This window comes from Lissotriton vulgaris, unplaced genomic scaffold (assembly GCF_964263255.1).
Source record: "Lissotriton vulgaris unplaced genomic scaffold, aLisVul1.2 SCAFFOLD_784, whole genome shotgun sequence".
NCBI lineage: Eukaryota > Metazoa > Chordata > Amphibia > Caudata > Salamandridae > Lissotriton > Lissotriton vulgaris.
Window position 1 is genome coordinate 671,472 of NW_028244872.1, and position 26,928 is coordinate 698,399.

Sequence of the window (26,928 nt, forward strand, 5' to 3'; positions counted from 1 at the left end):
GGCCTGGGGCGATAGTGTAAAGCAAATGACGCAACACTGCCCTAAGGTACACTTTCGTTTCCCTCCCCGGCTCCACTGCCCACTGCTAGGACGTGTAGTGTGTTTTTCGCACGTTGGTTCACACGGCGGGTGTTTGGTTGCATAATAGGTTGGCACCGTGCCAGCTCTACATTACTAGACGCATTTCTCGATTTCCTTCTAGAAGTCAGCCAAGCAGCCAGCGCCTAGACACAGTGGGCCCGATTCACAGAACTAACTTAAGACAAAATCGTAAACTTACAACCATTTTGGTATTCACAGAAGGCACTTACTCATTTTGATATTCACAGAAGTGAGGACTTCTAACTTTAGGACTCCTAAAATGCATTCCGTGAATACTGAAAGACTTAAAGTTAGGATTTTTCTTTGTTTAGGAGTAGTAAAGTTTTTCAAGGAAATCGCAACTTACCACCAACTAGAAGTTGGTGGTAATTTGAGATTCCTTAAGGGCATTTGGAAATTTTTTTTTGCTTAATACATTGCATTTAAGGAATTGCAAAATTTGCGATTCCTTAAATGCAATCGCAAAATAAGTAATGGCAAATTTTGCGGTTCCTTATTTTGCACCCAAATTCTTTCACACATACCATTTTGCGAAAATGAGTTCGCAAACGCCAAAATTCTGCGAATTTCGGCGTTTGCGAACCCATTTGGCCTTGATACATATGGCCCCTATTCCATAGATAGAGCCCACGACCAGAATGTGAGGATATGCAATCAGTAAACATATATATATATATATATATATTTATAGAGATATACATACACACACACATTCTAAAACCATGAAAGTCAAGCGAATAAAAAAACTAACTATATACCAAATACAATTTAGAAATCCCACTACAAACCGGTTGTAGTTTTCACTCATAAATGTTATGACTAATAAAGATCATTGGGCTCAAAGGGCTTCACCCCCTCTCCCCCTCGTGTGTGTCCCCCCGTGAGTGAGATTGGAGAGAATAAAGTTAACAGATGTACCACAAGTAATCCTAGTAGGCAAAAGGAGCCACGTTACCAATCTACTACCGATTTACATATAGCTTTGGAAGCCAGAGTAAAGTGCTCGCCGCAATGCGCTTCAACACCTCGTCAGCACTAGTAAGCGCTATATAAACAATTTACAGCACACGCACACTTTAGTCGGCTCATTAGTCCACTTACATTTTTTTTTTAATCAAGGAGCCATCTGATAGAGTCCAAACGTTCGCGAACTCCCGGAACGCTTTTAAAAGACAGCCATGGGAAGTCCCCTCTTAGTCTTACTACAGGGCTCTGCCTCGGCCTGCAGTCAGTAACGCGGCTAGAAGCCGATGCGCAGCACTACCTCCATTAAAGAATGCGAAGTCGAAGCGGACCACAGATCTAATCGCAAAGGGATCTGGCTTCTGTGGTCTGGGGTCCAAGCTTCGTGATTACCCGAGTGATCGACCTCGGAAGCATGAAAGGCTGATACAAAGGTGTGACGCTCGGATAAACTTCGCAGCACGTATGGAACCCACCGAGCTCTCTTGTCTGTACCTTGTGGCGCTCCTCTGGAGGTGTCCCCTCGCCTGTCGTCCGTGTAGCAGGGAGTGTAGAGACAGCAGCACGCCAGCAGCAGCAGCATCGGTGGCCCGGCCATAGCGCCTCGGAGGAGAGATCACAAATATAGCGCACAGAGCTCGGTGTGTAGGCGCTCTTTACTCCAAGCGCTTCGCCCTGTCCATGCAGCGCGCACTTGCAGTCTACAGCCGGAGTTAGCTTAAGGCTGTAATTGTAATCTCCCCTCTGACAGGGGGAGATCAAACCGACGGGGAAGAGGAGACAGCTTCGAGCTGTATGTTTAATCTCCCCTCTGATGTAGGGGGAGATCAAACCGACGGGGGAGATCATCTAGTTAGAACACCGACACAAAGTCTCTGAGTGAGCACGCCTCCAGGAAGGCCAAAGGGCGGGGAATGCAACCCATATAAATAAATCCGTACGCGCTGTCTCCGAGTGTGTTCGCTGCATGGAGAAAGCGCTAACCGTTCTGTCAGCTAAACCTGTGATCTCCGCTATGTCCGGGCCACCGATGCTGCTGCTGGCGTGCTGCTGTCTCTACTCTCCCTGCTACACGGATGACAGGCGAGAGCACACTTCCAGAGGGACGCCACAAGGTACAGGCAAGAGAGCTCGGTGGGTTTCATACATGCTGCGAAGTTTCCCCGAGTGTCACCGACCCCTTTGAATCAGCCGTTCATGCTTCCGAGGTCGATCACTCGGGTAATCACGATCATCATCCCAGACCACAAAAGCCAGATCCGATTGCGGTTAGAATAGATCGGTGGTCCGCTTAGACTCCGGATTGTTGAATGGAGGTAGTGCTGCGCAGCGGCTTCTAGCCGCGTTACTGACTGCAGGCCGAGTCCGAGCCCTGTATTAAGACTAAGAGGGGACTTTCCATGGCTGTCTTTTAAAAACGTTCCGGGAGTTCGCGAAAGGTGGGACGCTATTGATTAAAACAAATGAATAAAAAACTATTAGGCCTACTAAAGCTTGCGTGTGTTGTACATTGGTTATATAGCGCTTACTAGTGCTGATAAGGCGTTGAAGCGTATCGCGGCGAGTAGCACGCTACTCCGGATTCCAAAGCTATATGTAATCGATAGTAGATTGGTAACGTGGTTTCTTTTCCCTTGTAGGATTACTTGTGGTACATCTGTTAACTTTATTCTCTCCGATTTCACGCGTTTACTCCAGTATTTACAACGAGGCCACATTAATCCAGGTGGTTGGTGAAGGGAGACAATATTGGGAATGGTGAGCATGCGCAGATAGGAGGAGCGAAGCGTTGCTTAGGATGTTCGGGAGATCATGGTAGTTTGAAAGGTTTAGGATGAGTTGGAGCAGAGGCGCAACTAGAGCCAAATTTCGGGGGTGGGCTGGGGGCTGACCCTTCTAGCGATATGCAGAGTGGAGTTGCAAGGGCTTTAGAAGAAGGGGTGGAAAACAACAAAGCCTCGTTGACGCGTGCATGGTCTTCTAACTGACACTTGCTTTGCTCCCATGGTACTGCTCAGTATCTCTTGGGTTGCCTTTTTCTTGTTGGAGTCTCACGTTGCTTTCTTGGGTTGCCTTGTGCTTGTTGGAGTCTCACGTTGCTGCAGTACCAGAGATATCCATCAGGTGGCGGTGTTACTTTGTTGGTATGTTCTGATGAACCTGTATTGGTTTTTGATGCTACAGGGGCTCGTGCAGTCTTCTCCCATTGTGAGATATCCCTTCCAGCTGGCTCACTCCTTGTGACCCCTATGCATGCAGGTGCTTTAACAGGGTAAATGCCTGGTGTGTGCTAGCTGAGTGTTGGCACTTGTGATTTGGGCAGTGTTCCAGCCCGCAGGGGCTTCGCGCTGAATGCGGGTGAACTCCGCTTCTGCCCTGCTGCACACGGCCCCTGGCAGTAGACACTCACTGTCCAGGTCGTGTGTGTGGGGCTTGTGTTCTCACCGCTGCGGTGCTCATTTGAAACTAAAGAAATGCCCCCAGGCCCGATGCTGCCTTTGTTCTTGCACCCCGCCGCCGCAGCTCCAGTCCTCACACGCTGCGCGGCGGGGAGGGACGAGAGTCTGTGTCAGCCGGTCTCCAGGCCGCTCCCTGCCTCGGCCGCCGCGCACACACATGGACCAGCGGTGCGGCGAGGAAGGCGGCCACAGCGTGCCAACTTCTCTTGCGGTGAGTTTATTCTCCGTTGTACTGCGCAGGGGGCTTGCCGCTGCTTTTCACCGGCTGTGGGCGTGGCGCTGGCTTCTCTCTCCTTCTCCCCCCACAGCGGTAGCCGCACGCTTCGCGGGGGTGGGGGTTTCAGTGTTGTACAACGGGTGGGCTCCGCTTTAAGTGTCTCGGCGCCTAGCAGCTCCCCTCACGCTGCTGGCGCTCTACGGTAAAGTTTAGTCACCCCGCCGCCGCACTTCACGCACGCGGCGGGGGACAATGCCAGCAGGCCGCGGGTGGGCTCCGGTCGGTCCGCTGTTTTCCTCGGGGCACCTTCTCAGCAGGGAGGCCAGCAGCAGGTCGGAGAGGTGCGGGGTGGGCTCCCGGTTGTCGCCATTGTAAAGTCTTGTGTGGGCCTTAGGCCCTCATGCTAATAAAGACTGCGACACGGACACACTGGGGGTATGGTGCAACTGGCCCAGAGCACGTGCGCTCGGCCTCTTACTGTGTCACCTGACCAGTGACATCAGTGGTGGGTGGGTGTTTAGTGTAGATACAGGCTCAGCACTAAAATGCTGACTTATGCTGGGGCATTACATGCTTCTGTGTGTCATTTCCAATTGTTGGGTGTGTTCGTGTGACAATTGAATGTTTATGGGTGACACTTTCTTTACATGTATGATGAGGCCTTTCTGAGCATGCAGTGAGGGCTACAAACGTGTATCTGTTCTCCCTCGTGTTACAGGCGCAGAAGTAGTGCTTGGAACCAGGGGAGAGAGCGCTTCCTTTTCCGCTGGCCTCTTTAAAGACTATTGTGAATGGAGCTTCCTTGGCCAAGACAAGTCCGCTCCACAAGGGAAGGACGTGATTTATTCAGACGGAGAAAGATGCCCTGACCAAGTCTTCGACCACTACAGAGGCCGTGTGAAACCGACGTGCAGCGGCGCCTTCTTATTACAGAATGTTCTGTCGGGAGATGCAGGCTTCTACAGATTACAGTGTGACGAACAGCCGACTCGTTACTACGATCTACGTGTTGTTGGTAAGTAGGGAACTGTGGCCGTTGTAGCATTTGATGCGCTAAGTGCAGACTATAAGAAATACAGTAATCCACAGTAGTGTTTTTGCAGGTATTTCTGATGAATTAATACTATCTGCATAGCGACGTGAATGCTTTTTACCAAAAACGAAAAAGTTGCAGGTTACACAACTGATTTCTATGCATGGGCCAAACAAGACCTAAGCTAGGTCCGCCCCCATCTTGTATTTTTAAACCTCCTGTTTCTTCAGGCCGCATAATGTGCATACTCCAAATGCTTTGTCGATCTGTTGTTCTTAATAAACTCGTGGAAACCTTCCTTCAGCAACTCAAACCTGGCTATTATGCAACGAAGTGTTCCTTAGGTATTAGTAAGAAGATAAACCTACCAGCGCCGCAACACTCTACGGAGTAGCCGCGCACTTTATAAATGCTTTTTTCATTCTTTCATTCATTCAATTAGCAAGTGACTGTAAAAGGTTTTTTCCCCAGCCTGTTACATGTTTATTCCTAATATCAGTCTGTCATTGTTGCAGGGGTCTTCAACTTTTTATGCAGGAAGTGCTACTTGAGTAAAAAAAAATAAAAAAAATTGCCAGAAACGAATAGTATTTTAATATTTATTTATTTATTTAAAGCATTTGTAGAGCGTACTGTTACCCGTGGGTGTCCTGGCGCTATGTGAAATCTATCCGGCAGAGTAGTCATGCTTAGTTGACTAATCCGTGAACAGCCAAGTTTTAAGAGCCTTTTTTGCACGCAGCCCACCTTGCACTGCGGGTAACTCGCTGAGCTCTCCTTCTCGACCTCACCCGAAACAGAACTAAACAAATAACGTAAAAAACGGCGATAATAGAGACCACATATCATGCAAGTTTGGGAGTTATCGTCTTTTTATCAATTACATATCATCCAAGTTTACATTACTGATCACCCTATTCAAGATTCCTAGAACCAACCACCTCGGTCCATCAACCAAGGTTGCTAGCGGTAAGGACAACAAGCATTGGCATAGCCAATAGGTCTCACCTTTGGGACCTTATAAGTGTATAGCCACGCAACAGTTGATGTTGTTTCACCACCGACATTGTACTGGATAACTAAACACGTATAAGGTCCCAAAGGGGAGACCCATTGGCTATGCTTTTTTTGAAGGTGTGTAATGATGAGCAATGAAGCACCTAGAGGTGATAGTGTGTGCTTGTTGTGAGTTATTCGCCAGAGGAGCGACTTGTTTGAATTAAAGGTGTTGTACTCAAGATTTTGTAAGCCGCGTAGTAAAGTTTTTCTTTTGCAGTGCGAACGAAGGTGGTGTAGTGTTTTCAAGACGTGCATACAAAAGCAAACTGAAAGAGAAAGGGACATTTTTTAGCGTACTTATTGTTTCATATAGCGCCACCTTGATCCTTATCAGGGCTGCCAGAGCCAAACCCTTTATGCTCTTCTCAAAGGATTACGCGAGCAGACTAACACTATTACCTTTCAGCATTCACAGCTGTGGGTCAAAAATGTAAGGTCTCAATCGAAGTGCAGGCTATTACAGTAAGTAAATTAGCATGTTGCCGTCGGTGACAGTCAACACTTGGTCTCAGCACCACCACTTCCCCGCGCCCACAGTTGACGTTTTGTATGCTCTTCAGGGTAAGACAGACTCACCCTCCACCAAGTTTCCCCCTGCTCGTTTCAGCTGAATACTTTGACATCCCACCAGCTCCTCGCCTCAAAAATAGTGCATATAAGGTATCGTTCTTGACGTCACGTTTGTTCTCCTTTTATCGACATCGAGAGGATGAAAGACCGGTCCAGCCGTTTTCACATTGAAAGCTGTGATCCGATTGCACTGGGTACATACAGTATTCGAGTTTTATCTTACTGCAGCTAATTACTGGGTGACAGCCCTTTTTATTTTTTAATACATGGGTCGTGTCGTCAGGCTTGGTAGCCAAGATACAGGGGGCTGAGGAAATTTGACCAACTGGTAAAATGGAGAAGCAGTGAGTCCCCTGGGTTTACGATCTCTACGTTGGCTGCCATCCCTGACATTCGGATTTATTAAAATGCTCCTCTTATTGTGTTGCCAGTGTTTACAGCATGCGCGCGCTATAGCTGGTTGAGTGCACGGTCCCTGGTAGCGTTGACGCTTAGAAACGTCATCGTATTCTGTCTAATCCCTTGACAGTTTGGTATGAGGATGCACATCAGAGGGCAGGCGATGCTCCTGGGGGTCAGGTTTCACGTCTCTGCCTCTGTAGTCGAGCAGACAGCAGCTAATGGGCGAGCAGCCCCTGAGAGTGAAGCTCTCCGCAGCTCCGTCTGCACCAGGCTCCAATTGGCTTTAGGCGGAGCCCGCCAGACCTGCGAGGCAGCGTTCATTCGCCCCATTCTAGTGCACCCCTCACCCCGGACAGCACTCTGAAGTCTCCTGGAATGGGTGGATAATGTTAGGCAGGTGTTTTGGGTAATCTCCAGGTCGCCCCTGTGGCTTGTCCAGGGTGGTGAAGAATGGGGTGTATGTGAGCCCTGCATGTAGCCCTTGAGAGCTCTGCCTTATGCACCCTGTATTAGTAATGCTGTGGTTGGAGTATGTCTCTGCTAGGCGGCGTAGAGCCATGTACTGCAAGTTTTCTTACCCTTTTATTGAATTAATTGAATACCGGGCTTCAAGGTGATACACTGCATAATGGCATTGTTGCTTCTGCATTTTTCGTTAGTATTTCTTGCCCATTTAAGAACCCTCGAGTTAACTACAAGGTCCAATAATGTTTTATTTTAGTAGTCTATAAAGGAGGGAATATCTCTTCATTCCCAGTCCCACCCTGCATTAGGAACAGATATGAGGAGGATGTTGAAGTGGGAGCACCGTGTTGCATCGAAGGCACTTTGTTATGCTTCTGGGCCATCACTAGCGCATCAGAATGACGCGCTGCTTCCTTCCTGCTTGCAGCTGCGCCGCGCTCCGGCGTGTGAGGGTACTGTGGATAGGAGCATTTGTTGTATTTTCACTTGGGAATTAACAAAAAAATGAAACTACTCATTACACCTTTTTTTAATCAGTGTTTTTTTTTGTAACCATTTGTACCATCTTTCATTTTTTCATGAACTTTGAGTAATTATCATTTTTTTAGGCGACAATCACACTTGGCCCTTTTCAGATGATGGTGCAACCTGTATACCACAGCCCAGTTGCGGAAGTTGTCAAATGTCCATCAAAACATTCCTTGCTCTCTTGCATATGAAAAGTAGCATGCTTTACCTTAAGATGCACTCGGGTTTTTGGGTTGGTGACACAGACTGTTGGCTCCTGGTCACTACCAGTGAATAAGCAGACAGTGAGGGAGCAGGCCTACACAACAGTTGTCCCAGTACAGCAGGTTTTGGGGAACAGCTTGTCATTCATTAACAACTGCCGACTCTGGAGCTGGGGAACAAGGCTCGAGTCTCGGCGTCTGCTCAACATCCTGTGATTCTTGGCAAATCACCCAAAAAGGATTGTGTCCGGTGTAATGTAACTGGTGCTCATGCAAAGCGCTCCAATACATTCGGGTCGAGTTTGTGCTACATAATACTGCACATAAAAATGGTAATGAATACTGGTAAATTCTTATTTTTTTTCTCCATGGTGATATATTTATTTTCTGAGAACCCGCGTCCCTGCTCCCAGAGGAGCAAATCTGTGTGTTTCCAGGGTTGGGGACTTTATGCACGAGGCAAGTAAATATCCAGAAACTACAAAGTGTAAGCATGTTCACCCTGCTTCTGAAACGTATCTGGCACGAGCAGGGTTTTTTTCATTTACTTATGCAGGGTGCCCCACCAGCCCTTGATCCTACTTTTAACGCTAAACATGCAAGCACTGCATTTCCTTCGCCATACAAGTTACCGCCCCTTAAATACATAATAATCCACCAGTGCTCATTCTGTGAGCAACGAGGTGGAATTAATGCTTGCGAAAAAGCTTTTATTGCACGTGTGTTCCACTTGTGTGCAAAAAAAGACTGTAAAGCGGGTCAAAAGTTTAGGAAAGATGGTTGAGCGTGACACGGAGTATTAGAATGGAGAAATCCCAGCTCTCTTCATTGGCTATTAAATGAGCGACCCGCAAACCGATCTTGCGCATGCACGGTTTATCTTGCTGTCAGTTCCCCGGGGATAGCAGGTTAATGGTTACATGGTAAAATTAAAACGGGTTGGGAGAGAGGCAAGGGTATAACTCGATGGACTTGACAAAGACCCCTCGGCCTTCGAGCGCTCTAAGTTACACTGGATCTCAGCTGCCTGCACTGGGGCAAAGAAGATAGCTCAGTGGGTTGGGTCCTTGCTGCCTAGAACTGCGTGTAACGTGAAAAACACGGCCTGGCTGACTCGGTGTATCACCCTTTTCCGATTTAGGAAATTAGTCGATTAATGATGCATACTTAAAGTGCCAATTAAACAATTGGTATGTGCTTTACACATGGTTTAGGTTATAGAGCTGGGTGAGTTTTGGATTCATTCTCAGTGATGAAAACTGAACCCTGTCAGCGTATACCTGCCCCGCCATCTCACCAACTGTGGCATGGTCGCATTTGTTGGGGTCTCTCCATCTCAGGAGATGTGCTGGAAGAGCCCCGGACCCCCAAACACCTGGCTGTGCTTCCTCTCCTGCCCCCTGGTTGTGCTTGCTCTTCTGCCCTCTGACTGTGCTTGCTCTCCTGCCCCTGGTTGCTTGTGCTTGCTCTCCTGCTACTGCCCCCTGGTTGCTTGTGCTTGCTCTTATGCCCCTGCACCCTGGTTGCTTGTGCTTGCTCTCCTACCCCCGCCCCCTGGTTGCTTGTGCTTGCTCCCCTGCCCCCTGGTTGCTTGTGCTTGCTCTCCTGCCCCTGCCCGCTTGTGCTTGCACTCCTGCCCCTCGTTGCTTGGGCTTGCTCTCCTGCCACTGCCCCCTCGCTGTGCCTGCTCCCCTACCCCTTCACTGTGCTTGCTACCCTGCCCCCTCGTTCGTTGTGCTTGCTCTCCTGCCCCCTGTGTGTGGGTGCTAATGCAATAGGTCTCGCATATGCAAAAGATTAAGCTATTGGCAATGTAAATGACAATGCCATTTATTTATGATTTAAAAAAAAAAATGTCTTGAGCAATGCCAATAGCTCTACCTTTAATAATGCCAAGACCATTTTTTATTCTTATTTTTAATTGGCATTTATAAAACTCATCAAGTCAACAATACATAATTAAATTGACTGTTACACTACAACATCCTTCTTCCATCCTGTACACTATATGTTAGCATGTGAAAGTAGACATTTTATGATGCATCCAACATGCGCACCTAGTCAATCTGATGTGATTTTAAATAGTCGACTAAATCAGTCCAATCTTTTGGCCTTGAGCTCGCAGGCAGTTCTTCTTCATACGTCAGTATAGTATCTTTGCAGTGCGTCAGGTCGATAATCCATTGTTTGATTTTTGGAGCACCCGACCCGTTCCAGCCTATTGATACTCTGCGTTTTGCCATCAGCAATGCAACTACACAGAATTTTTGATTAGCAGCTCTCACTTCAGGTACCAGTCCCAATAAGAATGTTCTAATTGTGCATACAATGTGAGCACCCACCATGTCACTCAGCAGTTTGGTCACCTGCACCCAGTATTCTGCTACCTTTGGACAGTACCATGCAAGATGTATGACATCTGCCATTTCCGAGTGGCACCTCTTGTATTTCGAATCTGTGCTCAATCCGTACCTTTGAAGTCGCTCCAGTGTATAATAAGTCTGATGTAGGTATTTATAGTGTAGTATTCGCAAATTACCATTAGGTGTTAGTAGCCCCGTAAGTGTGCATGATGTGGTCCATTTCTCTACTGTCAGGGGAGTGTTTAGATTGGCGTTCCATTTTCCCAGTGCTCGTTCCGTATTACCCGCTTTATCTTCTTGCAATTTAGTATATAGTTTAGAAACCATATGATGTGCTGTGGGGGTTGTGAGTAGCCGTTGCAATGAGAATAGCTGCTGTGGTTCTGGGGGGCATGACGGATATAATCCCCGTATTGCTCTTTGTAATCTATAATATGTGAATTTAAAAGTACAGTTGGATTGCTAATGAATGTCAGCTCATCAAGAGTCCTTACTTTCCCATTCTGATAAAGATCACCCATAGTGTCAATACCAACTTGCTTTAGTATGCTCATTCCTACCTTTTCTTGAGTGACTGCAATCTTTGGATGGTGGTGTAAAGGAAGTGCAGCTGCTTAAAGTGGTAGTTTGTTTGCCTTCTGTCCTATTATGTACCAAGCTTCATTTGTCGCATCTATTGTGTTAATATCACGAGCATGCAATGGGGGTCTCCGGTGTGTTAAAATAGCTGATAGCGGTACGGGGAGTGCGTCACCCTCTTCTATGGCAACGTGTGTGAGGAATGAGACCTCATGATACCAGTAATGGGCATATTGTGCTTGTGCACATAGGTAGTACAATAGGCAGTGTGAATCCCCCTTGTGAGTATGGTAATGTACGCATTTCAATCCTCGCTTGTTTACCTGCCCATATCAAATTCAGAACCATGGTTGCAGGGGCGTAGCTAGAGCTTGTGGCGCCCAGGGCTATCCCTCAGATTGCCGCCCCTTGGGTGGGGAGGGGGGGTGCTGGGGAAAAAGGATGGTGAGCACTTGTAAGATCCCCGAGAGACACGTAGTATTGCTGCTAATAGTTACCTCCATCATGATGCAAGTTACATGCACATACATGACATGGTCAAAGGCTACACAGTTGAATACACCGGTGACTGGCAGTACAAATGAGAACACACACACACTGCATGATCTATCATGAAAAACCGCACGTGACATCCATCCGAAAGCTGTGTGAACAATTACCCCTCAGCACAATGCAAACATGCACATACATGACACTGCTTTGCACCTGTTTCAAAATGTTAAGAGTTTCCCCATAATCAAATGGGTGTAATTTCTGGTATTCATATGTTTCCTTCATCTTTATTGAGGGATTTTAATTTTGCCCCTGAGAAAGTGTGACTTCTAGACGTTGAAATGTCACTCATAATTACAAAAAATTCTGAAAGTACCACATATAGCAATCTGAAACCTTGGCAGCTATCATGGATGAGCCACAGAGTCAGCCACCCACCCCTCTGAATCTGTTGCTGCTCTCCTCTTACCTCACTCGCTCCAGGTAAGGTCTATGGCAGGCAGGGGTGGTTCCAGGGGTTTCAACGTTGTTCCCCTATTAGTACTGATTCTGCAGTGCAGCAGACTCGCAGTCCAGAGAGCCAGCCAGACCAGCATAACACCCAAAGCTGCCTGGAAGTATAATAAAGCACTGCCCCAAGCCAGAATTGACTCCTCACTACGAGAGCAATGCCAGCACGATGCCATAGTTTGTGTCCTTTAATCTACCTATTCATCCAACATGCGTTCTTTATTTAAGCACAGTAGTGGCTGAAAAACCATAGCTGCCAAGGTTTCAGATTGCTGTGTGTGGCATTTTCATAAATTCAGCGTTATTATGAGTGACATTTCAACAAATATGAGGGACACTTTGTCGCAACCAAAATCAAGCAATGGAAAACATATAAATATGAGCAGTTAAACCCATTTGAGCAACAAGACATTCTAAGAAGATGTTAAAACTGCTGGAAAGCAAAGCACCAGAAACTGAAGCACCTAGTTCTGTTCTAAACTGTTCATACTGTTATACAAAACGAGGACTCGTGTCTGCACCAGTCATTTATAGTGTGTGCTGTGCCACTGCAAACAAAAGAATGTTTCTGTAAATTTTAGTGGTCAGTTATTGTAGTGGGTTAGATTATGTTTTTCAAAAACTGCACAGTTTGCTTGCCACTTGCTCACCTCAGGTACAGAGAATAACGACTGCTGTAGTGGGGGATAAACAGAGAGGGAGGCGGATAAGGACTGTTTTCCATGGGTCCTCCCACTTGAAAGCAGTAGCACACCTCAACGTTCGCTGGGGTATGGAATGTAGCCAGGTGCACTGCAGACTCCACTACCGAAATTTGGAGCAGGTGTACTTTAATTTCTTCTGCTCTAAAGTAAAATAACAAGCTTTACCTAATCACTTTCTAGACTGCTCGGTCGTTATAAATGTGGCCTAATCAAATGAGTAAAGGGGCATTCCTCAATGCCCCCCTCGAACCACCACTCATTCTTTGAAATTGGTCTCTTTTTCCATTTAAAAGGTCTCAAGATAGAGATGTGCACACTTTTACCTTGATTGTTATTTTGGCTCTGCGACCAAGAGCACTGAGCGAGTCAAGAAAGATGTCAGTGCGTGGGGGTGGCGCTTAATTGCAGATCTCTTTGCCCCATCCGGACTCAATAATATCAAAGCGGAGCCGCACAGTGCATCTATCAGAAAGTGTGGATACTGCTGTGTAAATATTTCCTGACCCAGTCTGGCACCTTGGGGTATTTTAAAAGTGCGGAATCTGTAGTGCGCTAGGGAATCCACCCAAAAAGCATTACTGAAGCAAAGCAACGTATTCTTCAGGATTACTGGCTGCTGACTTCTCGGAGGCCAGAGGATTGTCAAATCTGTGTGCTTCATTGATGTGTTTTAATGAGTCCCACTTTCAGTGAAGCGCTTGTGTTACATTCTGTTCTTTACACAACTCATGCACTCTTCAATATGTTTTTTTTTTGGACCCAAGTTAATTGATTGTTTTCCACTTCCCACAGGTGACCGTTAGGAGTAGATTGGCCGTTCAGAAAACCCTTTCAAATTTTGTGTGCAACCTCCGTAATGAAACGAGTAAAGGGACATCAGTTTTATTGAAAAGCACTGACAGTTTAACAAGTTCAGATTTTTCACTTACTTCAATTCGAGGCAGGCGTCGAGCGAAGATGGCGCCATGGCAATTGAATAGGTGCCCCCACCCCGGGCTGGGACATGCTCAGTCAGCAGCCCGCCAGCAGGCTCTGGTCGGGCCCGGCCCCGAGTTGGTCGATACACTGTTGCAATCACGTGACCAAGTCACGTGAATGCCATGTCCCTGACCGGCTTGCAGCATCTGTGCTATAATGAATACTTATTTATGCAGCCAACCCAGCAATGAGCCACCGGGTCGGCGCAACAACACTTCCCCAAATAAATTATAAATGCGGCCGCAGCGGGCCTCCAGTGATGCGCGACCGGCCGCCTCAAAAATGGTGCCGCCTGCATGGTTGTTGTTCTACAAAACACTTCCATCGGTGGCTTTATTGGAATATTATTAAATAAAGAAATTTGGGTATGATTACCATTTTCACTATAGTTGTTCTGTCACTCAGCGACCGTGTCAGACAGTTACACCTTTTTATCCTATCCTCCACAGTGCTGATCGCTCGGCCATAATTTGTACGGATAACCAGTTCCGGGTCCCTATGGAACCATACACCTAAATAGTGTACTGGCTCTAATTGCCATTCTAACGGATAGTCCATAGGTTGGGGGCAGGTAGTATCAGTCAAGGGAATAATTTGCGATTTTGACCAATTTATTTGGAGTCCGGAGTGCTGGCCGAATTTTATGTATTCGCGCAGTAAAGGGTTGAGTTTTTGTGCTGGGTCCTGAACGTATATCATCATGTCATCTGCGTATAGTGAAATATGTAATGGCCGCTGTGGAAATTAGAGTGTGGAATAGTGATGTCCCTGCCTGACTTTGCACGCTAAGGGCTCAAGTGCTAGTGCAAATAATAAAGGAGACCGGGGACAACCCTGACGCATTCCACGTGTGATTGGTATAGGGTCAGATATGTACTTGTTAATTTGGATTCGTGCCGAAAGGGAGGGAGGGAAACAGGTAGACAGAGGGAGACAAAGAGAGGGAGAGGGAGAGGGAGGGAGACCGAGAAAGGGAGAGGGAGGGAGACCGAGAAAGGGAGAGGGAGGGAGACAGAAATGGAGAGGGAGGGAGACAGAGGGTGACAGACAGAGGGAGGTAGGAGGGTGACAGACAGAGGGAGGGGAGGAGGTTGACAGACTGAGTGGGGGAAGGAGGTTGATAGACGGAGTGAGGGAGGAGAGTGACGGAGGGAGGAGGGTGACAGACAGAGGGATGGAGGAGGGGGGTGACAGGGATGGAGGAGGGAGGGCGACAGAGGGAGGAGGGCGACACTGTGAGGAGGGCAACAGTGAGAGGGAAGGAGTGAGGGAGAGAGAGACAGAGACAGAGACAGAGACAGAGACCGAGGGAGAGGGAAGGAGAGCGAGGGAGGCAGAGAGCGGAAGACAGAGGAAAGGAGAGAGAGAGGGAGACAGAGGGAGAGGGAAGGAGAGACTCAACATGTTCAAACTTCACATTTTCACCTAGACTCGATAAGCTCACCTAGTCTCCCCATGCTCACCCGACACCACGTGCTCACCCATTGACTCCACATGCTTACCCATTGACTCTCACATTTGCCCCGTCTCCACATGCTCATCAATCAACTCCATACACTCATGCTCTAAGTGCACCACCGAGACTCCACATGCTTAACCACAAACTCACCTACTGACTCTGCATGCTCACTAACAGACGTCATACATTTATACAGACTGTTCATATTGACCCAAAGGTCTATTCTACAGAACACATACTCAGAATACATATCCATCAAAATCGCCTACTACGTGCCCTGTACTTTACACCTGCATCGCTCTATCTAACCCTTTGTCACCTGCTCTGAAAACAGCCTTTGCTCTTTTATCAACTCAGCTCCTGTACGTCAGACATGCCCTCACACTTTCTGTTTATCAGCATCTGTTCCAACACCGTAATCCCATCCATCTGCCACCATTCTGAGGTAATTGAAATTTTTATGGTCAAATGTGTCCCCTAACGTGTACCCCAACGGCTCCATGTACAAGTTTTAAGTGCATGTAACTTCCCTCCACAACCGAATCTGAAGACGCATATACATTTGCGTCCAACGTTAACATGTCCTCTATCAGATCCACCATGAATGGATCGATAATTCAGTTCCTAAGTATGCCGTGCCACCGTCTTTACATGGTGCACTTTCACGTTTTTCCTGGCTCTGCCGAGCTAGGCCCTGATTTCTGCCTTCGAGCCACTTCTGTCTCTGCCTCTGAAAGCTGCAGCATGGAGATGCATCCCTGACCTCTGCCTTACTTCCTGCCAAGCGAAGCGGTGCCTGGCTCGGCCTGGCCTGCCTGCCAAAACCGTATTTTTCCTTCAAGTTATCTGTTCGGCCTCCTCAAACACATTCCTGTCTAGTGATTTAGGTAAACATATCCCCGGCTGCAGAGCAAAGAGCAAGTCTTCCTGTCTCCGTGCAAGTAATTTACAGTTCCCGTTGCCATAGTAGGCCCATGGCCCCGCACGTAGACACCTATGCACGCACTAGCATTCAGTATAGTATAGCCTCTGCCCGAGAGACCTTTTACTTCAGATAAAACCTCCTCCAAACATAAGATACCAGATATGTTATAGGTCCAGGTCGTACTGACATCCCAGACTTCCGTCTCCTTTACTAGTGTTAAAGTTCTCCCCAGTTACACGTCTATGTCACGTCATGCTAGTTGCGCTCGCATCCGCACTTCCTGCTGACTTTGCAGAATTCTCTATGCATCCACCCACTTATGACACTTTTCTGTGACGTTTCTAGTACACGCCCCCGTGCACACCCTTGTTCACGCCTTTTTGCTACGCACATGTTTTCTTATCATATACATTTCACTTGTCACGCCTACTGTATTCATTGCCATTGTGTCATTTTACTATATATGTCATGTACTGTTAATAAATCGTTGACATCTTTCTGCCATCATTGCATACCCCCGAACCCTTGTATTGATGGAATTGATTTCCATGGCTCGAGTCATTTATGATTAAAGCCCTTATGACTCAGACACCACGGACTCTGCCTCTCATTTGATTGAGCTATTCTTTACTTGTCTGAAATTATATGGCAAACTCGTATACGGTAAAATATATTTACCACAATTCCCTTATCCAGCCGTAACAATATCTGCACCCGGTATGACTTCCAACTGAGTACTTAATATCGCCAATAGTTCCCTAGCCCCCTCACCCCCAATCTTTGAGACTTTACTCCACATCACCTATCAGTGTTCTCTAATCAGATCTTACAATTTCCACACCCAACAAACTATTTTCCACCTATCGCTATTCCTTCAGAGAACGGGGCAAATTAATTGCTTAAACTGGCACCACAATACACTCCTGTGTGACACCTGTGCTCCAGCCCAACGTTACATACTCCGGGGGCAATTCACCAAGGCATTTTCGTGAGTATACTTCCAATTAAGGCTCAAAATGCCATCATTATTCCTTTTGTGAATTCCTGGCAAGGGTAAAAGACAGGTGTAAATGGGTTTACAACTTTCATATGTATTTACCAGGACAGTGGATGAATCCACAATAGTAGCTCCTAGCTAGTGGGTCAGAAGTGGGTAGAACAAGGGAACACATGCAGTACAATGTCGCCCAAACAGCACAACATGAACAGTGTAAAGTAGCAGCAGGACCAACAACAATAACTTGTTACACCAGCGAGAAGGCAGCCTCTCACCCCAGCAGCACTTACCTGCAAGCCCAGGTAGCGCTTGAGGCACTCTTCGCACACCGCCTTCTTGCAGCAGGGCAGGGGCTTCAGCAGCCGCTACTCCAGGCAGGCCCGGCAGCAGACGAGCACCAGCCATCCCGGCTCCGGGTAGAGGGGAGTCCCCGACTCCAGCAGACCAGGAAAGAAGGGGTCGGCGAACGACAGCGGCTCTGGGCCATCCTGGTGCCTGGGGAGGTCAGTCTCTTCGCAGTAAATGCTGCACTGCACCAGTCTTTTGGGCTTGTGGGGCGGCGGCTGCTCCTCTGCAGACTCCCCCTGCTCCCCGCTGCGCTTCCGCCGCCTCCGTTGCTGCTTGTCGTGGTGCCTCCGCAGGCACCGACGCTCGGCCCCAACTCCCCGCTACCTGCTCCTCTTCACCCCGGGTCTCCGAGGAGGGGATCTCCGCCGCTCCTTCCTCCTCTCCACCGGACTCCTCCTCCCAATACACGCACGAGTAAAACAAGACCTTAAAACGAAACCGAAACCTAAAGGCTTATTCAAAGTCACATGAACTGTTCACAAGGCGCGCGTCATGATCTGATTCTTTCTGCCATGCTGTCTACGGTAGAAGCTCACGCACGCGACCAACTCCCATTGTACAATGCTGCGCGTGGCCATCTGTTGTCTCCACTCGTTGTCAGCTGAGCCGACGACTATAGTTCTCGCAGCGAGAACACGCTTCACGCTTTCGCAGGGCGAGACCTAAAAAATGGGGTGTAGCATGTCTATCCTTCTGTAGATCACCCAGCAGGGAAAGGGGCAGTTGAGAGATTTAATCGGGTAATGAAAGGCTCCAGCCAAACAGCTTGTGAAAATAAGAAGGGATGGGAGGTAGTGTTGAAGAAAATGTTGTGGACATGCAGATGTACACCTTCGCTCTCTTAGTACAGTCCTTTTGTGCTGATGCGGAGTAGGGAGCTATTCAAAGACCACATGGGGCGGAAGGATGTATGTCGTTACAACGCATACTTTTACTCCGCGTACCATTACAACGCGGTATTTACAACGCATACCGCTACAACGCATAGCGCTTTGGGGTGCTGGATAGTGGTAAGTATAATTTACTATTCTAACTCCAGTCCCCGTGGACCCTAGGGAAGGTGTTGGATAGTAAATTAAACTTACCTCTTATCCTAGAGCGCCCCCCAGCGCAATGCGTTGTAACGGTATGCGTTGTAATGCCCGCGTTGTAGTGGTAGTGCGGAGTAAAAAATGCGTTGTAACAGGTGAATACCGGGGCGGAAGGATAGTGCAATATGAGTGAGTGCTCACCAGAAGTGCTTAGGAGGAACATTGTTAAAGCAGGCTGAGCTCATAAAAGTTGCTGTTTCTGTGCTGTCCGGCCACAACGTAGAGTTGAGAGTAAAGGACGTTGTACACTTGGAAGCGCGTACATTTATTCCCCACAGGTACATGGGATGGCAAGGAAAGGCCATCTAACTTATGGTGCCAAGAAGTCAGGAGTAACAATAAAGGGAACTGAGCTGACAAACTAGATGTTGGGGTCACCCTGGAACCCCCGGGTGTGCAAAGGGAAGTAGGGTAAATTGCCATAGCCTAAGACTGATCTTGAAATGAACTGTGTACTTCCTTCCTCAGGGGACTGATCTTGAAATGAACTGTGTACTTCCTTCCTCAGGGGACTGATCTTGAAATGAACTGTGTACTTCCTTCCTCTCAACGTTCGGCTTTCCGCTCAACTAAGTTTCACTCTGAGATCTATATTAGTGTACAGTGTTGCAAAATATACATATCACAAGCTAACCCAATCTGACAATATATTAAAATATGTATTTCCAGATACAAGCTAAGTAAACCATCTACAATACAGTCTTTCATAGGGCAAGACCTCAAAACAGATCGCATATTGTACTGTATGAACTGATCCACCAAACCGTACTCATTTCAAATGCATCTGAGCAGCATTCGAGAATATAAATGTAATTATAAGCAAGACAGAGCACTCAAGTTATACTTTAATAAAATAAGTGTCTTACTCTCACTGAAAGAAAACTATTTCTGAAAAACAAAACTATGCCATACGGTCCCAAGCTTTCAATGGTACATATCTGCAAACATAATCTATAGTCTGCAAATCCTACCTACACATGCTTTGGTATATTTAAAGTGCAACTTGAGGTGATATATTAATGGAAAAGCACTCCACTCCGACTGTTTTTTATACCCACTTGCAATATACTGGCCAGTCAGCCAGCCCTCCTTTAACCTGATCTCATATTTTTGCTAGTGTTTACTTGGTAGCCCATTTGTGCTTAAACCAGGGGGTTCCCAAGTCTATGGACCATAGCACTCATGTTGGACACTTCCACAACCTGCATGGCTGCCAGCCAAGGCTATAGCGGTACAAAAGGGGATGCTGAAGGACGGAGCATCTGAATCAATCAAACACTCTCACCCAGTCAAAAGATCTGGGTTTAATCCATCACCGTTCTTTAGCCCCACTCTGCCACCCCAGTTCAGACATGGCCATATGCAAAGCAGTCTAACCCTGTGCCTCATGGGAACAGTCCAGCCCGAACTGCCAAGCCATGTCCTCCCTGGACCGGAAACAGGCTTCCGAGGACCGGTTTCTGGCATTCCAGCCGTCTTCAGCCCGCCTTGCTTGAATATAGTGGCAAAGTGAGCAAGGGACTCACGTCTGAGCATACCCTGCCACACTTATGGCGGCCAAAAGCGGTACAAAAGGGGGTGGTGATGGATGGAGCATCTGAATCAATCAAACACTCACACCCAGGCAAAAGATCTGGTTTTAATCCATCACCGTTCTTTAGCCCACTCTGACACCCCAGTTCAGACATGGCCATATGCAAATCAGTCTGACCGTGCCTCATGGGAACAGTCCAGCCCGAACTGCCAAGCCATGTCTTCCCTGGACCGGAAACAAGCTTCCGAGGACCGGTTTCTGGCATTCCAGCCGTCTTCAGTCCTGCTTGCTTCAATCCAGTGGCAAAGTGAGCACGTCTGAGCATAAGGCTATAGGGCGGGAAAATTGCCCATGTTATTGTTACTCAACTCAATGGTTCCTGTATCAAAGATATTAGCAGGATGAACTGCTCAGTGGATCTACCAGGATCTGAACGTGTGACCTGCGGTTGCACTCACGCCCCTTTAAGTTCTGCCACTCCACCTGCCTGTAAACTTGTATCCCAGGGCAGACTTCGGGCACCCTACCCCATAATCAGACATGCCTGAACTAGGAACACATATGTAAAAGGCCTGCCCCCCAGCTAACCTCCAACCTTGCAGTCCGAATGTTCGCTGACAACCCCCAATGAACTTCGCTTAACTGAAGCAACTGGTATCGTGCCAATCATTTAAATCTTTAACCTTAACTATGACTGCAAACTGCGCTCTGGTAGTTGTCCTTTTAATGCTCCATCCACTCCATATCAGCGCTGACAAGGCACCCCACACTCTCTTGGGAATGGCGCACCGACGCCCCAGCTGACAGAAGGTGCTTATTCGTGTGTAGCCCTCTACTGCTGCGTGTGCATTGCCCCTCACAGGTAAGTCTTTGCCTCTTCAGTTACTGGCTGCAAAGCATGGTGACATTGCCAGCCCCCAATCCCCGGCAAATTATAAAGGAAGCATCCGCTACCCCTGTGAGCCGCTGCTGGTGCTAGTGAAGGGACAAATAGCACCAGTAAAGTAGATGCTGTACTATTGATTAGAGGGCCCTTGCAGCACTTGATAAAGTCCATGGCTAACCTACTCACCGAATGGCAGGCGCAAGAGAGGCTGTAAATTAACTGCCTGCTAGGATGATCGATAGTTACGCCCAACACGGAGTGATCTTGAGAAATAAGGTAGGGACCACTACCACCATACCCTGAATGTGAAACAGTCCAGGTTTACCTTACCATGTGCTGTAGTGCAGCCACAATACGCCAGCCTGTAACCTGTGCCGTGTCCTGTTCTGTGCAGTCCCCCCCCCCCCATGCTTTCACTGGGCCTACTGTCTGATGTGTGTGACCTAAGCACCTGGTCCCCCTGCCTGGCTGTACTCGGTCGATTGACCCGACCAACCGTCATCACTGCAACAAGGTGCGGCCAGTTAACCTGTCCCGAACTCTGCGTAAACAACAAATAAGCAGGATCTGACATAGGTGAGGGGATCCCCGGTTGTACTTTAAAAATTTGTACCGCTCAACCGATGGGCCCCTTGGATAGATACCACAACCGTTTTGGATTAGAACCACACCGGGCACGAACTTTCATCCTGGACCTACCTTCCACATAACGTCCAATGAGGCTTTCAACCAACATTCCTATACAAAGTATATCATGTTGCGCAACATGGGACACTGTCACTGCTTGCCATCCTTGCAAGGGGGTGGGCCTTAAGGACCACTTAGCATGCACCCTTTACACCATTGCCTTAAAAGACCTTAGTCGTGCTGCTGTCGCCTCATGATATTGGCCCTGCACTAGAAGCTCTTACTTTGCCCTTGGATCAAAACAACTTACCAGGAACATTGCTTAGCAGAGAGTGCCGCCAGGTTCTGCCTCCTCAGTCTTCGCATCCAGTTATGTAATCAACATGCATCATTCCACCTACAGCAAGCAGGATTATGGACTCAAAGAGTCACATCAGGCGTCACAGCCACTACGCTGTAAACGGACGTGCTCACTCCAACCTACGGATGCTCAAACTGCTTGCTTAATGCTCACTTTATCAAATACATGCAAAGTGCTAATGGTTCTCTACTCAGAGTTGTATCTAGCTCATACTCAAGCTGAAGGTATCGAGGGGCCTTCCATGAGCACCTGTCACATTATCCAATGACTTATGCCTGGCTCTGAGCAACTGCCTCCGGACTGTTTTTACATATGTAGTGCCAGGTATGACCGCCTCTCCATTAAAATTAACTGACAACACAACAACAGGCCTGTGCAGAAATGCAAAGCTGGTGGCCTACATACACTGTCGGGTACCATTCACCATAAAGTACGAAGGTGGCCGTGATCCCTGAAGTTCCCGGAAAGTGCAATGCTCGCAAACCTAAAATGGGGGAACCAGTTGCTGTTGCCAACTACTATAGAGCGGGGTGTGGGTTTGTAAACACCCCCCACCCAGCCTCACATTGCGACTGCTGTCTGCGCTAGTACCCTTCGTGCTGGGGATGAGTCTATTGTCATATTTAGCTTTAGCTCGTTCTTCTAGTTTCCTAATTTTTACAAAAGTGCAGTTACCTACGAAAATCTCCTGTTATGGAAAGCTGAGCACTTGTGGCAGAGTGCCGCTACTTATCTTTGTGCTGGGGATGAGTCTATTGTCAGGTTAGCTGTACCTTGCTCTGCAAAGTTCCAAATGTTAACAAAGTGCTGTTACATGGGAAACTTCTCCTCTTATGGAAAGCTCAGTCCTTCGGGACAATTATTATATCCTAGGCTTAAAACATAAGCCTCAAGTCTTCATCCTATATGAGCCCAGCGTTTCATGTTTCATGCTTGGGAAGGGGCAGCTTGCTATATTCTTTTCCCCCACCAGTTACCACAGAGCCTAGACCCTATCGCCACCAGTTTCATTAACAATATCCTGCCTGGAAGGACGATGGAGGAGTGAGGCCCTATGCTTTGTACCTTCCTATGCTACATGCTCCTCAAGGAAGCTTGCGATGCCCGGGATCTGAACAGAAGTCTCGGAGTGTGGTCTGCAGGAGATCCTGACCTGCAGACCACACTCCAATGGACCCTAGTCCTTACTGCGCTCCTGCCCGGACCTGTGTCACTATAACTGTATTGTAAGATAAGCAAGGATCCTCACAGGTCAGATTGGCAGAGCAACATTACTTGTTCTCCTCCCCACTATGTTCGCACTTTATGACCTTAACTTACCCTTGCAGCTCCTGCCATCCCCTCTTCCTACAGCGGCACCACTGATGGACATCACATTTAACGACCGAGGTGCCTGATATCCCTTTCTTTTTCTGCATGTTTTGGCTCTCCTTCACGGTTTCTCTAACTACCCCCTTTCTATCGACATCAAAGAGACACCCTGGAACTTAACAACCCACAAGGTGACCCCAGCCAGTCACAGCTTGACCTATTTGATATACACAATTGAAGAAGTTCTAGGTGTCTGCACCATGAGAATATATAAGATGGGTGATCTATGGGAACGGCATATCTTAGCAGGCTATTCGTGATGTTCCTAACGTCCTTAATTGTGTCCATACAGTGAATCTGGCTGTTGCCCAACAGCTTGTATGCAATGCGCCTGATACCCATCTAAATTGCAACAAGACTTTAAGCACTAAGCTAAAGTCCCCCCCTGAATTCAGTAGGAGGTGGAAATGCAAGCTTATTACAGCAGCACAATGTTACGTGCCTTCTAAACTAGCTCGTATCGTGAAGGAGGTATCATGGCAGGTGGTGCACAGCATGCACTAACCTCAAGTATGTAAAATTACAGATTCCAAATGCACGCCCAATGCTCTTCCAACTACCCAGCTTAGGACAAAAACTCTATAGTCGCTGTCAATTGGACAGTAAGTCCAACACCAAGCTCTTTACCCGTACTGGGTGATTACAGGTCAACAGTGTTCTGGTTATATTTTACTTACCACCGACAGACGGCACAAGTAGTCTGCGGATGGAACCATTTTTGAAGAACAAAGCCGAAGAGCTGGACTGAAAACAATCTTGCCCTAGCTTTACAATTCCTTCATAACATAAACATGCCCACTAGCAATAGTGAACGTGTCACTAATGGTCGAAAAACCGTGGCATTCGTGCCTAAAATTATGACCATGTCCTAGGTGTCTCTAGAAGACCCATGCGCTATCTATGGCACCCACAGCACCGACAGGCCGCCCTCACAAGAACCCACCACACTTTATTAGATGAACATTGTGCCTGGGAACCCTAGCCGTTCTTTGGCTGAGGGGGCGCGCTAACGCAGTCGCCAATCTAGTAAAGGGCTGCCCGACCCACAGATTGATATGACCATATTCGCCCGACAGAGGCTCCGGTGCTGAGCTCCTCGGCCCACTCCCAGAACACAAAAGGGAAAGCAATCCGGCACACCGTGAAGTGACGAGATTTGTCCTCCGGTGTAAACAGCAGATGCCTAATGAGAACAAACGTTCTTAAATTCTTACTGTTCCCAATCCGCAGCTTTAGACATTCAACTCATCACGATAACAATGTTTAGTTAAACTATATGACCTGCATGGGAATCACACCGTCAACTCTGATATTCCACGTGTACCTGGAAACATACCTCATAAAATGTTCCAAAATAAAGCCTAAACATCTTATGGAAACATGAAATTCAGACGACGCGCTGCGGGAAAATTGCACACTTGCCCAGCCCGACTTGTGCGCGAAACCATGATGTAAAGGGTTTTAATGGCCGTCAGCGTCCGTTGACTAAATTACCTTTTCGTCGCAACATAAACTGCTTGCCGTGATGATGCAGAATATGTGGACTACAACATGAAAGAGCAACTTGGCTTGTGCAGTTAATAATATATGTAGAACCGTGGAAGCTGGTACTACAGGATTCTACACGGACAGCAGCCCCACTCACCCCAGGCATCAGCACCTTGTAATGGTTAGACCCAGGGTATCATGCCTTGCCCCGCTCACTGGCATGGCAATGTAGGAAGGTGGATATCCGACTATGGTTGCCCCCAACTTTTTGCCTGGTGTTTTGCTGGTTTTTGACTTAGTTGGCCTGGGATTCTGCTATTCAGGACCCCAGGCTTCCTGCTCTCTCTGTTAAAATGGACTCCATGTACCTTAGGTACATATCTAATTGGATACTGGGTCACCTTATCAGCCCCTGTACAGTGTACCTTAGGTATCCAGGGCATAGGTGCACTCAGGGCCTACCAGGGGCTGCAGCATGTATTATGCCACCCCTGGCTGGCCATCCAAATCTGACACAACTGGCTGATCAATCAGCTGGGGCAAGGTGGTGTAATCACCCTTTGCTTTAGATATAGTATCCCTATATCTAACCCTAAAAACGGACACATATCCTCCTATCAGTCACTCCTATGGCAGGCCTTAACAATCCTGAAGGCAGAGTGCTTGGAATTATGTGAGATGGTGCTCTAGCATGAGCAGAGCCTGTCTGCAGCTTTCGGAACCAAGTCCTTTAGCTGTTTCCATGATAACGCTATACCATATGCTCTTAAGTGCATTATAATCCTCGCGGTTATTGCCAACTTTGGTATAGCATTATCAAAACATGTCGAGTAAGGTGTCATACGAATTGGAATACTACCCCCTCGCCAATTCTGGCGACGGGGGTAGCATTCCACCCTTCTAGAGGGACACGACATGTATGTAACTGTGAACCCCGGTTAAAGTTAACTCGAGCCTCAGCATCACAAAATTAATGCTGCCACCACAGACACAAGTCTGACCTCCTGCTGCTGGGAGTCCTTCCAGCGAGGGAGGCTTGGACAAAGGGTTTCCTGCCTGGGGAGGTGCTAGCACCACCCCAGACAGGATTTTGTGTATTAGGTAGGACAGGGCTGAAAGGAATGAGACATGCCTGGGGCACACAAGGTGTCCCTGTGCATACTCCGGTCTAAACCAGTTCCTGGGACACTCCAGTCCCAGCTCTGGCGCAAGACCGGACAAAGGATAGGGGGTGTAACCACCCCCCTTCTTGGTCCCACCCAAAGGAGGGACCTAGTCGTAGTACAGCCCCCTTTAGCCGGATAAAGGTAGGAGCTGGTCCCATTCCAAATTAGATGATCCTGAACAACTTTACAAGAAGAAACTCTGGACTTCGACGTTCTGCTCCACAGAAGACTGAAGAAATCTCCCTTGTGGGCAAGGAGTGTCCACCCTGCACAAGCAGGCACCATCAGCGTCCAGCGGCTTCACTTTGTCGTCTTCCCTCGAGGATCCAGACTTCAGAGCCCGACGAGACCCGGATTCCCAGACCTCTCCGACCTCTACCTACATCTGCAGCACAGCCGAGATCCGTGGGGGCGATGAGACACGTGGGACCGGCCATCTTAAAAGAAGCAGCACTTCGCTCCAGCACGACTTCTGAGGTATCCTCGTCCAAGTGCTTTGGGGATTGAGAAGCCCCGACCCCGAGCAGCTCCTGCACCGAAGGCCAGCCCTCCAGCATCCACAAGATCTGCGTGGGGCCCTTCTGCCTGTTTGCTGCTCGACGCGTTGTCTGGTCACTTGCCGGCTGGCTAGTGACTCCTAGACGACGAACCTTGAAATCTTCACCGCTAGTCTGGTTGCTCCACACTGGCCCTTGCTCCCTTCCAAAAGAGGAGCACCCCGGACACTCCTGGTCCACTCCAGACGCCGTTTCCACTCACCGCGTGGGTTACCTTTGCCAAGGCCTGTTGACTCAGAATCCGAAGCCGACACCGCCGACAGCGAGAGCCTGCGTGGGACAGCTCGTGCCTCCATCCTGGTCGTCGAAGACACCACCTGGTCCACGTGGCTGCAGAGACAAGCGCCCACCCTCACCTGATCGCGACGACGACATCTGGTTCCACTCCTGGTTCCACTCCAGTCACTGGCTAGTGACTTTGAACATTGCCCCCTCTGCTTTCAGGTTCTTCTCTTCACTGATCCACCCTTGGATCACACCGGACATCTTCC

The 26,928-nt window shown here is 48.1% G+C and overlaps 1 protein-coding gene across 1 annotated transcript in view; it reads left to right on the plus strand.

The window, feature by feature from the left end:
- Positions 1-2,032: 2,032 nt before the first annotated feature.
- The window catches only part of LOC147666700 (uncharacterized), a 173,230-nt gene continuing 148,334 nt past the window's right edge, over positions 2,033-26,928 (plus strand). The window contains exons 1-2 of the mRNA XM_086948956.1: positions 2,033-2,180; positions 4,460-4,756. Of these exons, the coding sequence (XP_086805082.1) occupies positions 2,033-2,180; positions 4,460-4,756 (445 nt within the window). The remainder of the gene's footprint in view (positions 2,181-4,459; positions 4,757-26,928) is intronic.